Here is a 14440-nt window from a genome sequence, read left to right on the forward strand (position 1 = left end):
TGATAACCTCCACCATTTAGCTATTCTGGAGTTGAATTTCCTGATATATACATAACAAGGCCAGTCTGCAGCAAATTAAAAACTGACACAGTGACACGAAGGTAGAAGCAATTAAGTTATAATTTGCTACCTAAACCTATACAAACCTAATACAAACCTTTATATGAGGCCCCTTCCACCACCTCATTCATTCTGTTCTATACCACATCTGAAAAGATTGCAATTAATTTCTCCGTCCAATTAGTTAAACTGACCTTAATTACATAGCATAATATTTTTTTCAATATGATTTTTTTTTGACAATTGCCGCCTGTTAAATTCAAGGGCTACCATGATATTGTTGCATGCTTATGAAAATTTATTTGGCACAGTGCAATAAAAAGAAAAGTGTTTGGCACAAGAATATGTAACAGCACACATGTAAGTATTGTTTAATAAACATTGGCATACAATATTTTTAAAAAAATTCTAAAAGTCAAATACAATTCAAGGCTTTGGTTTGTTGGCAATTATTTTAATATTATATCATAGTACAGTGCAAAGTTCTATAATACTGTCTTATAGAGCAGTCTTCAGGGCAATTCAGTCAGGGTCACATTTTGGCTGGAAACATCTGTGACAAGTTTTCTTTAAAAAGTGCCTTTATTGAGGTCAAATCCCTATCGCTACCTACAGAAAATATACAAACTGGCACCTTGCAATTTCAACAGTGTATTCTACAAAATGAATGTGCCATGGACACGGTAATCAGAAGGTCTGGCAAAACAAAATCCCGCATTACAAAGTGTATTATAAAAATAAATTATGTAGGAAACAGCAAACAAAATCAGACAAATATCAATTGGTTTGGATACTTTGCAAAGCACATGTTTTCCTTTCTAATTTTAAAAAAACAAACAGCAAACCCAGTTTATTGGGAATTAAAATAAAGGTTGCACACACACACACACACACACACACAAAAAAAGAAATATCAAAATCCAATGGAAGCAACAAAATGTACTTCCACAAGTGATCAGTAGCATGGAAGATCAGAATTATAGAGGTGGAACTTTCACAGTCATCAACCCAGAGGTGTGGAGAAGAAGTGCACAAGAATAACACGGAGTTGATGTGTCTTCTCATCTTGAGTTTATATGCACCTGATGAATGACGATGCTCTCTAATGGGGAAAGAAGCATAGTAAGCAACAACTGTTACCATGGAAAACATGAAAGCTTATGAGGACCCATACTGCTTTTTTCCCCCCATCCCATGTTACAGATATTTCAAAGTGACATATATCAAAATTGCTAAGAGTAGAATCTAGAGCACTCCAGAAAGTATTTGTCCTTGCGTTCAGCTATAAAAAAGGGATTATCCATTCCACTTGTGCAAAATGGGGCATCTTCATGGAAGACAGTGAAATCCTGCTCTTTTCGACCACTTTACAGTGCTTTACAGCCCTCCCTAAGCAGTTTACATAGTCAGCCTATGGTATCCAACAATCTGGATCCTCATTTTACCAACCTCAGAAAGATGGAAGGCTGAGTCTACCTTCAGCCGTCAGGATCGAACTCCTGGCAGTGCAATGCACAGTTATCCTGCAATACTGCATTCCACCCACTGTGCCACCATGGCTCGTCAACAGGATGAGGAGAACGTTAGGGAAAAATGAAGGCCACACGTCTGTCTTTGGTGTGTACATATTACTTGTGCTTAATACAATCAGTATTATGTGGACTTCACATTTATTCTTTGGGTTTTTATCCCATGCACACATAGGAAACTAAAAAGGGACATGATGATTAAGACCCTCTAAATATAGGCAGTGTGTGTAAGGTATTCGATAATGTCCCAAACAATTACTATTCAAATAAATATTTGAGTACATAAATATATAAAGAGTGAATGCTTTTGTTTTCAGCATTTTTTAGGGGAGGGGGTGTGAATCTAAGACCTAGCTTCTTTTCAAAGAATGAAACATCACCTATCTTGGTTGGCCTTGAAAGCAAATTATAATAAAATATTTAAGATAGCTCTGTGCTTTAATTTGGGCCAAAACGTAGCGCAGAAGAGACCAGGTTGGCTTATCTTTAGTTGAATACATCCTAAGCCCATGGAGCTTCAGAAGTATAAAATGACTTGGGGGAGGGGGGAGAGAGGGAGTGAAAGAGTACTGGGTTAGGTAATGAATAGGTCCGCCCTACCAAATAACCTGCAATCAGATCACCCTCAGATGTCCTAAGTGCAGCTTCACAGATGAGTAGCATATTCAAAAAGGAGGGTGGCAAAATGACAGAAAGTGAGGTCTGTTTCCTTTATTTTTTTTACTTACAGTCATGCTGGAGTGATCAAGGATGGGCAGGGTATGGTAGGTCTCATTCAAAATTGCCCCCCTAAGGAATACTGGGAGCTTTGGTAATATTGCCTGAGCAAACTGCCTGAGAGGGGGGAAAAACAATAAGAACAAAACAAAAAGACAGAATGAGTTGGCTGTGATGACAAGTCGCACTAAACTCAGTCAATGGATTGTGCTCCAGTTTGGAAGATAATTTTGCTGTTGTCTGAAAAGACAGCAAAGAGAACATCCAAGTGTGGATTTGGGAGAAGAATGTCACCCTTTCTCTCCTCCTGCAAACATTCCATTCCTCTCTAGGAATATGAAGCTAGGAGGTCTGTATACTCTATGGTGAAGGTAGCAGATTTTGAGCAGTCTCTTTTTTGAGCATCTTCATATAATGTTGTCCTAGAGAAACTCCAGGTACTGGAGGAGGAGGAGGAGGCTAGGCTCTGACCACTTTCTCAGTGAAATAACAGGATTGAGCTACGTCTAGAATCTGACCAGGAAACTAATTTTTGTCCCGCTCTAATTTAAAACTTCAACTTTAGCAATAGGTAGCAAATAATAGCATTAGCCACTCTCAGGAGACAGAAACTCTCTTTATGAATGCTATTTGATGAAGAAGTTAAAAATAAAATATTTATGTACTTTAAAATATATGTTTTCGTTCTGAGACTTCACCAACAGGTAAGAAAAAAAGGATCCCTTTTCCTTAAGGCTTTCCAATTTGGGTTTATTTATCTTATTTTTGCTTAGGCAGCATATATGTGTGTCTGATTGCTTCAGACTGAGATGTTAGGATCTAGTAAAATGACTGGATAAAATACATTAGACAAAATATTAATTGGTAGAGATTTTAAACTGACAGCAAAGATACTTATAGAATCCCCAGTTTTAACATACGTCTGTGAAAGATCATCAGAAAAAAAATATGCCTTGAAGTGCAGTGTTGGAAAAAATAATTGAAAATTGCTTGGACCACAAGACTAACAAATTATTCAGTCCTACATGAAGTAAAACAAAGTTGATCACTGGAAGCATTAATAATGAAGCTGAAGCTTGGATATTTTGGACACATAAAGACAAGGATCACTGGAGAAGACACCAAGGCTTGGAAAAATCAAAGGCAATTGAAAAAGAGATCAATAAAAGACAAGATGGCTATAAGCAATCACCAAGTATGAGTTTATAAGAATTCAAAGAACCAGTTATTGACAGATAATCCTTGTGACTATTGGTCATGAAGAATCAGTATTTGAATGGCAGCGCAACAAGGAATTGGAAATTTAATTATTGTGTTAAATTTTCATATATTAAATGTTTCTTTGTGAAAAGATTCTCACCCTTGCAAAGTACGGTAGTAAAGTGTTGATTACAGGGATGACCCAATAGCTATTATTATTGTTGCTGTTGTTATTTAAATTTAATCTTCAATTCTATTCACAGTCTGGGACTGGTTAAAAACTTAACAGTTCAAGTCCTAACCAAGAACCTAAGAGCCGCTAAGGTAACACCTGCGTATATAGGCAGTTCCGAGTAAGGTGGTATTGTTGTTGTTGTTACTATTTTGTGCTCTGTTGCAGTTTAGGCATGGGTAAATCAAATTTTGGAATTTTACAAATGTATAGTTTGCTTAAGTGTCTTTTATGGGAAAAAGCTGATTAAATTAACTCCTGGCCAAATCAAAGTGACATCAATACATCCTGAGATCAAGTTTTAAACTATCTCTTCTAAAGCATTGCCACTAGATGGCACTACTCTAACCTAATTCAAAAAGCAACCAATTCCCATTATACCTCCTTGGAATCATGATTCAAAAGAAATTCATGAAGTTTTCTGCCAGGTTTCAAAAAGTAAATGTTGTAATGTATGCCCATATTTACTCTTTATAATTAACATGATGGTGGCATGGCTATTTGGCACCCCAATATCAAATCTGAATATCCCAACCATATAAAAACATACTGATTAAATTAAATCTTGGTAGCTCAAAGTTACATTTCTTTTCTCATTTTCCGCAGGCCCATAGTTTACAGATTTCTCGTCTGCCACTTCTGGGTTCTGTGTTTCAAGAACTTCAAAGACCCTTCCCTACAAATGCCTCACTGGGGGTATATTACGTTTTGTCACTTCCAGGAAGATAATTATAACATAATTTAATCCAAACACACTTCTATTTCTTCTTGCCTTCTTGGTTGATGCTTTCCAACCTAAAAGTTCTTAATCATAATGTACACAAAATTCCTACAGCGGAACCATGTCCAAGTAGTAAGATAGTTTTAACATGAGGTCAACATTTATAACTATAAAATATTACCGTAGCTCAAGCTTTTATAAAAGTTCAGTGAAGACTAAAGGAATTACATTGATTGGGGAGGGGGTGGGATAACCGTCTGTGAAAATAAGCCCCAAAACATGATCTCACTGCCAGCAAATGACAGTTTTGATCATGCTCACAAATGTCAGCAGCTAATAGGCAATAAAAGCAGATAAGAGCTTTCTAAAGCCACGGTTACTATAGCAGCTGGTGCCATAAGCCAGTTAAAACATTGGGAAGCAGGTAGCAAATGTGACCCTACACTATTATCAAAATGACCTCCACCCCAAGTTAATTTTGAAAAGATAACTAAACTAGCCAACATTTCATTTAATCCCTCATTAAACCGTATCTTGAGACTCCTGTGGTATTTGAGTGCTACCAAGCCATTATGTGAAGAGCAATACAAAAATGGTCTGGGGTCTCATAGCTACAGAACATTAAGAATTCACTGGATAATACCTGCCATCAATGGAAGATGTAAACAAACCTATATTTTTAGCAAGCTTTTGGTTTGCTTCTATGATTCCTAAAGCTATGGGCCAGTACATATAACTCTAAGGCAGGGGTGGGATTGAAAAATTTTAGCAACCGGTTCTCCGGATGCCAGAAATGAGCCCATTTCTGGATTTCCAGTACATCCTGTAGGCCCTTTCCTCCCCCCCCCCACACACACCAAGCTCCGGAGGCTTTTCTTGAGCCTCTGGGAGGGTGAAAACAGCCTCCCCCAGGCTCCAGCGACCCTCCAGAGGCTGGAAATGGGCCTGTTTCCTGACTTCTGGTACTTCCAATAGGCCTGTTTTTTGCCCTCCCAGAGCCTCCATGCGGGCCCTACACTTACCTGGCATGATGAATGGGCCGCGTGGAGACTCCTGGGAGGGGCGGGGTCAACCGGTCCTTGTAACTACCGGTTTGGCGAACTAGATTAAAATTAACATCCAGTTCGCCCGAATCAGTCCAAACTGGCTGAATCCCACCCCCTTTTTTATCAAGAATAAAAAAATCTATAAATTCAACAGATGCAAGGAACAGAGCTGCTACCCCAACAATGTATTAAAAGCATACCTTTCCTTGGCTCATATAAATGAGTAGCTGCCATTGATTTCTATGGTCAAAGCATTGACTTGTAAATGTGAATTTGATTCATCCCCCAGCACTGGGTAGCCTGGTCTTTACCAAAGATTCCAGGTGTAATAAGTTTGATAAAAATGAATATATTAACTCATTACACTGCATTCAATTTCTTTTCTAAGCCACATTCACCTTAGACTCTTCTTATCATTAGGGAATGTTGCACATCAGAAGTACAACGAACATATTTGATAACATAATTTCTGTTGTACTAAAGGAAGGAGGGAGAGAAATTTTAATCCTGTAAGCATGGGTTCAACTCATATTTTCCCCACAATAACAGTAAGGATATACACTTAAGGAAGAAGTAAAACTGACTTTCCTAATTTCTAGCCAAGCACTTTGGCTACTGCACACCCTAACCCTAACCCTAACCCTTTTTTAGGGTTCAATATTATGTGAAAGTCCCATTGGCCAAAGCCATGATTGGCAACTAAAATCAATATGAAAAGAATAAATTAACAAATGAAATGCAAGAAATAAAAATGGATACATGTTGCGTATCTGTGAAACTAAGAGAAAGAGTTAATACATCTCAACGTAGATAGCTGGAGAAAAATATAAGAATCCTTGTAGTAAAAAAGAGGGTTGATTGGAAACAATAATACCCATATACTTATGTATGCAAATGAGGCCATGCTGTTGACTGAGAACTCAAATGATTTTCAGGAAATGTTAGTTAGGTTATGATGAAAAAGATGCTACAGTTTCACTGATTAATTAATAAAATACTAAAGTACTTGTGCTTGATGGAAAAAAGTGGAATGAATTATTGCAAGTAACACATGAATGGTATTCGTCTAGAACAGTGGTTCCCAACATGAGGCCCATGCCCCACAGGGGGGCAATTTGATTTTTAATGGGGGCAATTTGAAACTTGTTTAAACCAAGTAAGGGTAAGTAAATGACTTTATGTCCTTTGGTGGAATGTTTTCAAAATTGGGGAAATGAAGACAGATATTTTAAGTTGTGTAAGTGTTGGCTGAAAAAGAATTAATGTGTGGAAGAATGTTTGTTGAAAGAAACAAAATTCTTCTACCTAAGTTGTTATATGGAAGTGAGGGTTGTGCAAGTAAGGATACATTTAAAAAGTAAATTGAATGGCCAGGAGCTATTTGGGGGTGCTGGATGGATGTGACTTTAATACAAAAGAGCATGAGCAGTACAGAAGAATTAGGAAGAGATGGTTTGGTCACCCACAGAAAATGAGAGGCAGGGACTGAATTGCAAAACAAATAGGTGAAGAGAAAGTGAATGGGTTAAAGAGAAGAGCAATTAAGAACATTGTGGTTGGAATTGATAAGATTCTCAGGAACAGGGGGGAAGTTTAAACAAGCAGTGGATGTAGTAGAAACAAAGTGAGTACAGAGAATTCTGTTGATATTAATTAATTGTAATTATATCTCTTCTTTTCCTCCTTTCTTGTGTCTTTGTTCCTTATGCTTACCATTTCTCATTCCTTTTCTACACTTTGAACAATGTTCCTTGTCCCAAACACTGCAATGTGCATGTACGGTATGTATCATTTTACGCTACTATTCCCAACTACAAGAAACTGGGGGCTGGGAAATAGGACAGGACAAGTATTTGGCATTATCTAAGCATGAAAAATCAATAGAAACAAGGTTTGTTGCTGTAAATCACAGGCTGTGAATATAAGAAACTGCCACAAAGAATTCAGGTGCCTTTGCTGATAAGGTTGCTTGTGAAATCTATTCAACATTTGTAGGCTGGAAGGGCACAACAGTTTTGGCAACCAGCAGAACAGGCTGCCTCTAAGTCCCTTAGAAATCCGGTAATGCTCATAGAAGTGCAGTAGTTCAAATTAGGGTTGGTTGTCCAAAGAAAACAGCATTTATGGAACAGAGTGGAACAGCACAGAACTCAAATGCCAGCTCTGTGTAGAAACCCTTTACCAATGGAGTTAAGGCAATATGGGAATTTGAGGTTCAGTGAATCAGGCATCAGGCTGAGGGGACATCCAAGGTATCAGACTCCACTGAAATATCAACATCTCATCTTACTTTTAAAAAAAATTGCACTCTCATTGTGATCTTTTATTGATGATATTTTAGATCTCTGTGTAGTTTGAAAAATGGGGGTTCAGTCCATGAAGAACTGCTTTAAAAAAAAATTTTGCCGCTTTTAACTAATGTATTATTCATCTGGAATTTGAAATATTTGAAAACGTTTCAGTACATAAACTTTCTAATGAGGAAGAAAATGTAGCTATCTTCTTCCATAACTTCCTTCCAATTTGTGAAAGGCTTATCATTTATGGCACCATTTCAGTTATGATTCATTTGTTTATTCATATTTTACTTAGAACCACTGATGGATGGCTACTTTTGTTTTATAGGTTGTTCTTTCAAACAACTTAATCTCTTCCCTTCAGATGTTCCCACCAGTCTTCTAATGAACAAATCCATTCGTTATGTTTTAGCCAATATAACCATTTCATTTTTAAATGGTTATGGTTGCAGGAAGATTAATTTTTTTTACATTTCTCTCTAGTCCAGAATCTTAAGAAATCTCTTGCTGAATTTTAACAGATTATCCAATTGGAAGAGAGGGGAAGAATCGAAGGAATTTGGTATCAAAGACTTTGCCACCAAAACTAGAAGTTTTTGTTCCATTTGCTTGCTTGTAAGAAAGCTTCCTTCATAACTGAAGTCAGCATATTTTTAGAGATCTCTATTTTTAAAATATGCTTTCAAAAACAAGACCAAAGCATTTCAAAAAAAATTCAATACAGACAGAAGAAACACAGTCAAGAAAATACCGTCCACTCATTCCCTGTTCTAGACACCGGCCGTGACTCTGATTCAAAATGGTTAGTATCTAACACAGTCTCTACTCCAGTTTGTTTCAGAATCTTGTCAAAAGTTCGAGATTACTGCCTCATTTGTCATTCATTTACCTGAGTGAGAATTTTAAATGATTTTAATGATCCCTCAATTCAGTCTCGCTTGAGAAGGAGGAAAACATCAAAGGCTGGCTCTTTATCAGTTTTTTAGGTTCTACTAAATCACTAACAGGGGTATTTATTATTGCAAGTTTTTTATCTGAGAAACATCAGGACTGAAAGAACAAACAATATGCCTTTTCTAATGAGCTGCAATTAAACAGTCAACTCCATGCTGTTTCTGGCAAATCACTCATTTAGATGTCCTGACAGTCTCAAATGATTACATAAGGCATACAAAAAGGGGTTATAAGAAAAACCATTTTATAATTAAGAGGGAGGTGTTTGAACATGTTACTCCGTAGCTCCTTTGTGGAAGTGGCTGAACCAGGCTGATCTGTGAGTTTTTAACTCAACTAAGAAGGAAAGGGAGGGGATGACTACATTCAGTAGGTAAGACACGCATGCATTAGTTGATGTGACAGCTTCAGCAGGTGTCATTAGTACATGCCAACACTAAAAACCACACAAGCAGGGCTTATTTCCATGGTAGCAGTAAAACCTGCATAACATACCCCCTGAGACACTGCCCTCAGCCCTTCCCCCCACCAAGGGAGGAAGAGCTATTGGCTGAAGACTTCTTCAGTTCTATTTTCATAGACTGAGTCTCGGCACGAGGCTCGAATTTGGTCTGATTTCCTGATCCAGGGGTCGGCACAATTGGCTTCCCAGCTTTCATACCTTTAGATACAGGGATTCGGGTCGGTGTAGGTCTCTGGGATGACCCATCCTGTCCTGTCTGCAAGACAAAAAGGAGGAGGGGAAAGAGGGGGAAAGCCACAATGTTAGTTATGTGTGTGTAATTTGTGTAATTTAGGCTGTGCCTAAATGAACGGTCAGCTTCTATGTGTTAGAATATTCATGATTGAGAGAGACATGGTAACAAGGTTAGTCAATAAATAGGCATAGCAACTAAGTCAGCTAATGGGAGCTTAAACAGATTTGAGACTGTGCTGAGAATTGAAACTGAAACTACTCTGCTCTGAACTCTGAAATGAAATTAACTGTTCGCTCTTGCTTGTGTTCTGCTTGTAACTTCTACCACATTGAAAGAATCTATTATTGGTATTGTACATTTATTCATCTGTTATTATGAATATAAAGAAGTTAATGAATCCAGATGAATCAGTTATCTGACGCTATGCCTATGGGAGAGTAGAACCTAGCATTCCTGCTCCTAGTTCAACATCTTAATCACTTAATCACCTTCTATAGCTTCTTATCTAAAAAGAATTTGAGACATATTTTCCATAATAAATGTACTTATAGACTCAATTTTCATTGATATACTGTAGCTGGGGACTCAGCCCAAGAGCAATATAACTTCTTTCAGCAAGCTGGTCAAATCTAGTACAAATTATGCAAAGATTGGCAAGATGGTCTCTGCCACTCCCACAAATGGCACCGTATCCCCCTACATTGAAATTAACATTTTAAACATACCACACATAATGGAACCCTGGGAAATATGGGGAGATATTAACCTATTGAGGTAAGCCAGGTCAAGAAACAGAAATCACAAAAACTACTAGAACTCTACTTTTGTGGGGTACAATAACAGAATCGTGAAAGATTGAAAAGGGTTTTCCTCTGCCTCTTCTTATACCAAAGAGAATCAAGACAAGGTCATCTTGAGTTTCTTTCTCAGCCTGTCTTCTCTTCCAGGTTGATGTTTATCTTGCATTCTTTCTTCAAAGAGATCTCCATCTCCATTCAAGGAGGGAAGTTAAACCAATACAAAAAAACATGGCATCAGGATTTTAAAATATTATTGATTCCTGGACTAAAGCAGCATTTAGAGTGAACTTTCCCAACCTGATATCCTTCTGACATAATGGGATTATAAATTCCCAGAATTCCCTGCTAATGTGGCAAAAACATCTTTGTTAGCTCATCTGTAAATTGCCAGATTAGAGAGTTACTTAAATGCCTTTTCCCAAAACTTTGGTATTCCTATTATGATCAAACTCTTTTTAGAACATCCAAAATCCTGAGTGAAAAAACTCACAGATTTTTTTTTCAGCAGAGTCCATCTAAGCTGCAGACATAGAGTACCTATTGTATAACCACTTTATCTGATGAAGTTTGTCCTAAAAAACCAGAAGCCTGGTGAAAGGTAAATGAGAGCCTGATGAAGTGTAGATCAGTTAATACTAGAGATCATAGCTTCGACCAAGGGTGCTAAAATTCCCAGGAGTCCTGGGGAAAGAAAAAAAAAATCACTGGAGGAAGCAATGTCCTTAAAGCTGATAGCGTCCATTCCTTAGAAGTGGTGGAGGCACACACAGCACATTCATTTTATCCAAAAAGAGTTTGTTGCAATTTGTAAACTTGTTAAGAAGGCAAATATAATCTTAACCTTATTTACATTGACAGTATCTGATTCACTGTAAAGTAATCATCATTAATTAATCTTGTATTCTCCAACTATCAATATCCCAAACAACTACATTTGCGTACAGGCATTGTTGAAAATGACCAGAGGTGCAGCTCAAATCACCTAGTGAGAAGAATAACAGAGTTGGAGAGGACCTTGGAGGTCTTCTAGTCCAACCCCCTTGCTTAAGCAGAAGACCCTACAGATTTCAGACAAATGGGTGTCCAATCTCTTCTTAAAAATCACCAGTGATGGAGCACCCACAACTTCTGGAGGCAAGTGGTTTCACTGGTTGCTCTAAAGTGAACGTGATTGTGAGAACCACGGGATAGGTTTTTGTAAAGGAACTAATTGGTTGTTTTAGAGACTGAGCATAAAGTATTTGTTTGAACTTTGTAGCAACTTTTCATCTTCTTCATTCCAGCCTAGAAAAGTTAATTAGCAGAAAGAATAAAACTGCATTTACAAACTTTCAAGCATCACGAAATACCCAGAACTCAATACAATACAATAGCAGAGTTGGAAGGGACCTTGGAGGTCTTCTAGTCCAACCCCCTGCCTAGGCAGGAAACCCTATACCGTTTCAGACAGATGGCTATCCAACATCTTCTTAAAGACTTCCAGTGTTGGGGCATTCACAACTTCTGGAGACAAGCTGTTCCACTGATTAATTGTTCTAACTGTCAGGAAATTTCTCCTCAGTTCTAAGTTGCTTCTCTCCTTGGTTAGTTTCCACCCATTGCTTCTTGCCCTTAGGTGCCTTGGAAATAGTTTGACTCCCTCTTCTTTGTGGCAACCCCTGAGATATTGGAACAATGCTATCATGTCTCCCTTAGTCCTTCTTTCTCTTAAGCTAGACATACCCAGTTCCTGCAACCGTTCTTCATATGTTTTAGTCTCCAGTCCCCTAATCATCTTCGTTGCTCTTCTCTGCACTCTTTCTAGAGTCTCCACATTTTTTTTACATTATGGCGACCAAAACTGAATGCAGTATTCCAAGTGTGGCCTTACCAAGGCATTATAAAGTGGTATTAACATTTCACGTGATCTTGATTCTATCCCTCTGTAGACTTGTGTTGGCTTTTTTGGCAGCTGCTGCACACTGCTGGCTCATATTTAAATGGCTGTCCACTAGGATTCCAAGATCCCTCTCACAATTATTACTATTGAGCAAGGTGCCACCTATACTGTACCTGTGCATTTTGTTTTTCTTGCCTAAATGTAGAACCTTACTCTTTTCACCATTGAATTTCATTTTGTTAGATAGACAAATGTTCAAGTTTGTCAAGATCCCTCTTATATTCTAATCTACTCATATTGAAATATTTAAGATAATAGCCATCCTCAGAAGAACAATAATAACCGGCTATATTTCTACTGCATGAAGTTCATTCCATATGGAAACTAGCTTGCCTATGTTTCATTAACCTGAACCTCATTTGTCAGATATCTGATTGGTTATTCTGAGAGGCAAGATTAAAGAGGGAGAGGGAGAGAGAAAGAAAGCAGAAGTTCAAAACTGGATTAGTCAGCCCTCCAATCAAAATTCCAGACCAAAAAAAGGAAGCTTTGCTGATGCTAATTAGTGATCTAGAGCAAAGTATCCTAAAAAACACTTGCAGAATCTTTCTGGCAGCTTAATCATTAATAACCACAGTTCAGCAACTTCTCTGCCTGAGCACTCCGCTGGCCAAGATCAAAGACTGCTGTTTCTGGTATACTGGCAAGACACGCTGGGAGTATGCAAGAGCAGTAAGAGGATAGGGTTGGGGAACTCAGGTTTGGGAATGTCAGCTATGTAGGTTCATTACTCTGAGCTTAGTCTACTTCAGAGCATTGCTGGGAGGCTAAAATACCATTCTTGGCTTCATTCCCTCCTAATGCCTAACTTTCCCGCATTTCCCGCAGAGAAAAGGTGCATTGGGATGATACCAATATATGTGAAATTACCCTCCATAGGGCAGGGCAGGGCTGGCAGCCCTTCAGCCATGGGTTACCGGTAGTTCCCAGCCTCCCCAGGAAAGAGGAGAATCCGGTCATTGCTACTAAACCAATCACAGTTACTGAGGAAGGGGTTCAACATCCCACTTCCAAATAATGGGAATTAATCAAAAGGCCTGATTTCCTTTCCAATTCTTTCTCTACCACAGCTCAAAGGCAGAGAGGGCTCTGTCTGTACTGAGTGCTCATGAAGAGAGAGTTGGTGGGAGGAACAACATATCTCCCACTTTGCACTTGTCTTCTGCCGTCAGATCCCCAATGTGAGATCCGAGAGCAAAGGAGACATTCTCCCCAGGATGCAACAGAAGCAACATGGGAAGAAAAGGAAGGAAAGAAAGCGTGTCTTCTCTCTCTCTCTCTCTCTCTCTCTCTCTCTCTCTCTCTCTCTCTCTCTCTCTCTCTCTCTCTCTCACACACACACACACACACACACACACACACACACACACACACACATACATACACACACAGATGAACAGTCTTGTTTCCCACCTCCCTGCAAGGAAAGAGAAATGGGGTAGAGGTGGTACTTCTTAGTTTATAAGGTTGCCTATGTGTGGTGGCAGGAGAGGGCAGCTTCACCTCCAGGCTGCCAGGAGAGGAATTGTAGCTCTGCATCAGCAGCCCTTCAGGAAGCCTTTTTATACCTGTGTATATACACACCTGTGAAGATGTAATTGCAGCAAAGATGGAACAGCTGTATGATGACAGTGCCACTTCGCCTCCCAGTTCCTCTCCCAAATCTCCCCACAGCTCAGTGTACCCTGAACACACAAGGGCCACATCAGCCACTTACTAGGACAGTGAAGATGTGTGTCAAAGTGACAGGTCTATCTGCCTACTAGAAGATCACTGCACATCTCACAGACTATGTTAGAGCTGATTTATGGTGGCACCATTCTAGACTCACATTTACTAGAATATCCGTTCTTATTCTTGCCTGCATACTTAGATTTCACTATATTATTTTAGTGTAGGAAAGAGAATGCGAAGACAAGTGGAACGTACGGAGGAGAGATCTTATTTTACTTGAGGTTTGCGTTAATTACCCAACAGAATCCCAAGATTGCAATCTAATAATAGTTACCTGAGAACAAGATTGCAATAGTGCTGTTTTAAGAGTAACGAAACCACAACTGAATCATCCTTATCAAACACAATGGGATTTCCATGCTGGGCTAAGCAGCATTTAGTTCTCACGTCATATATTTTCATGAGAAAAGAAAATCCTGATTCAGTTGTGCCTTTTGAAAAATACAAACTTATAAAATGATACAGAGGACAATTTAAAATCTGGAGAATAAGTAAAGGGAGGCAAACAGGTTG

The 14440-nt window shown here is 38.6% G+C and overlaps 1 protein-coding gene across 6 annotated transcripts in view; it reads right to left on the minus strand.

The window, feature by feature from the left end:
* Positions 1-337: 337 nt before the first annotated feature.
* FILIP1 (filamin A interacting protein 1) overlaps positions 338-14440 on the minus strand; it is a 97364-nt gene continuing 83261 nt past the window's right edge. For 3 of the 6 annotated variants that reach the window (XM_081941022.1, XM_081941024.1, XM_081941025.1), the window contains 3 exons: positions 9418-9475; positions 2318-2423; positions 338-1162 (listed from right to left, as the gene is read on the minus strand). In XM_081941022.1, the coding sequence (XP_081797148.1) occupies positions 2365-2423; positions 9418-9475 (117 nt within the window). In that variant the 3' untranslated portion in view covers positions 338-1162; positions 2318-2364. The other 3 variants (XM_081941023.1, XM_081941021.1, XM_081941020.1) reach the window with 3 other exon arrangements.

The sequence above is a fragment of the Natrix helvetica genome (genome assembly GCF_964273705.1).
Source record: "Natrix helvetica genome assembly, chromosome: 2".
Lineage (NCBI taxonomy): Eukaryota > Metazoa > Chordata > Lepidosauria > Squamata > Natricidae > Natrix > Natrix helvetica.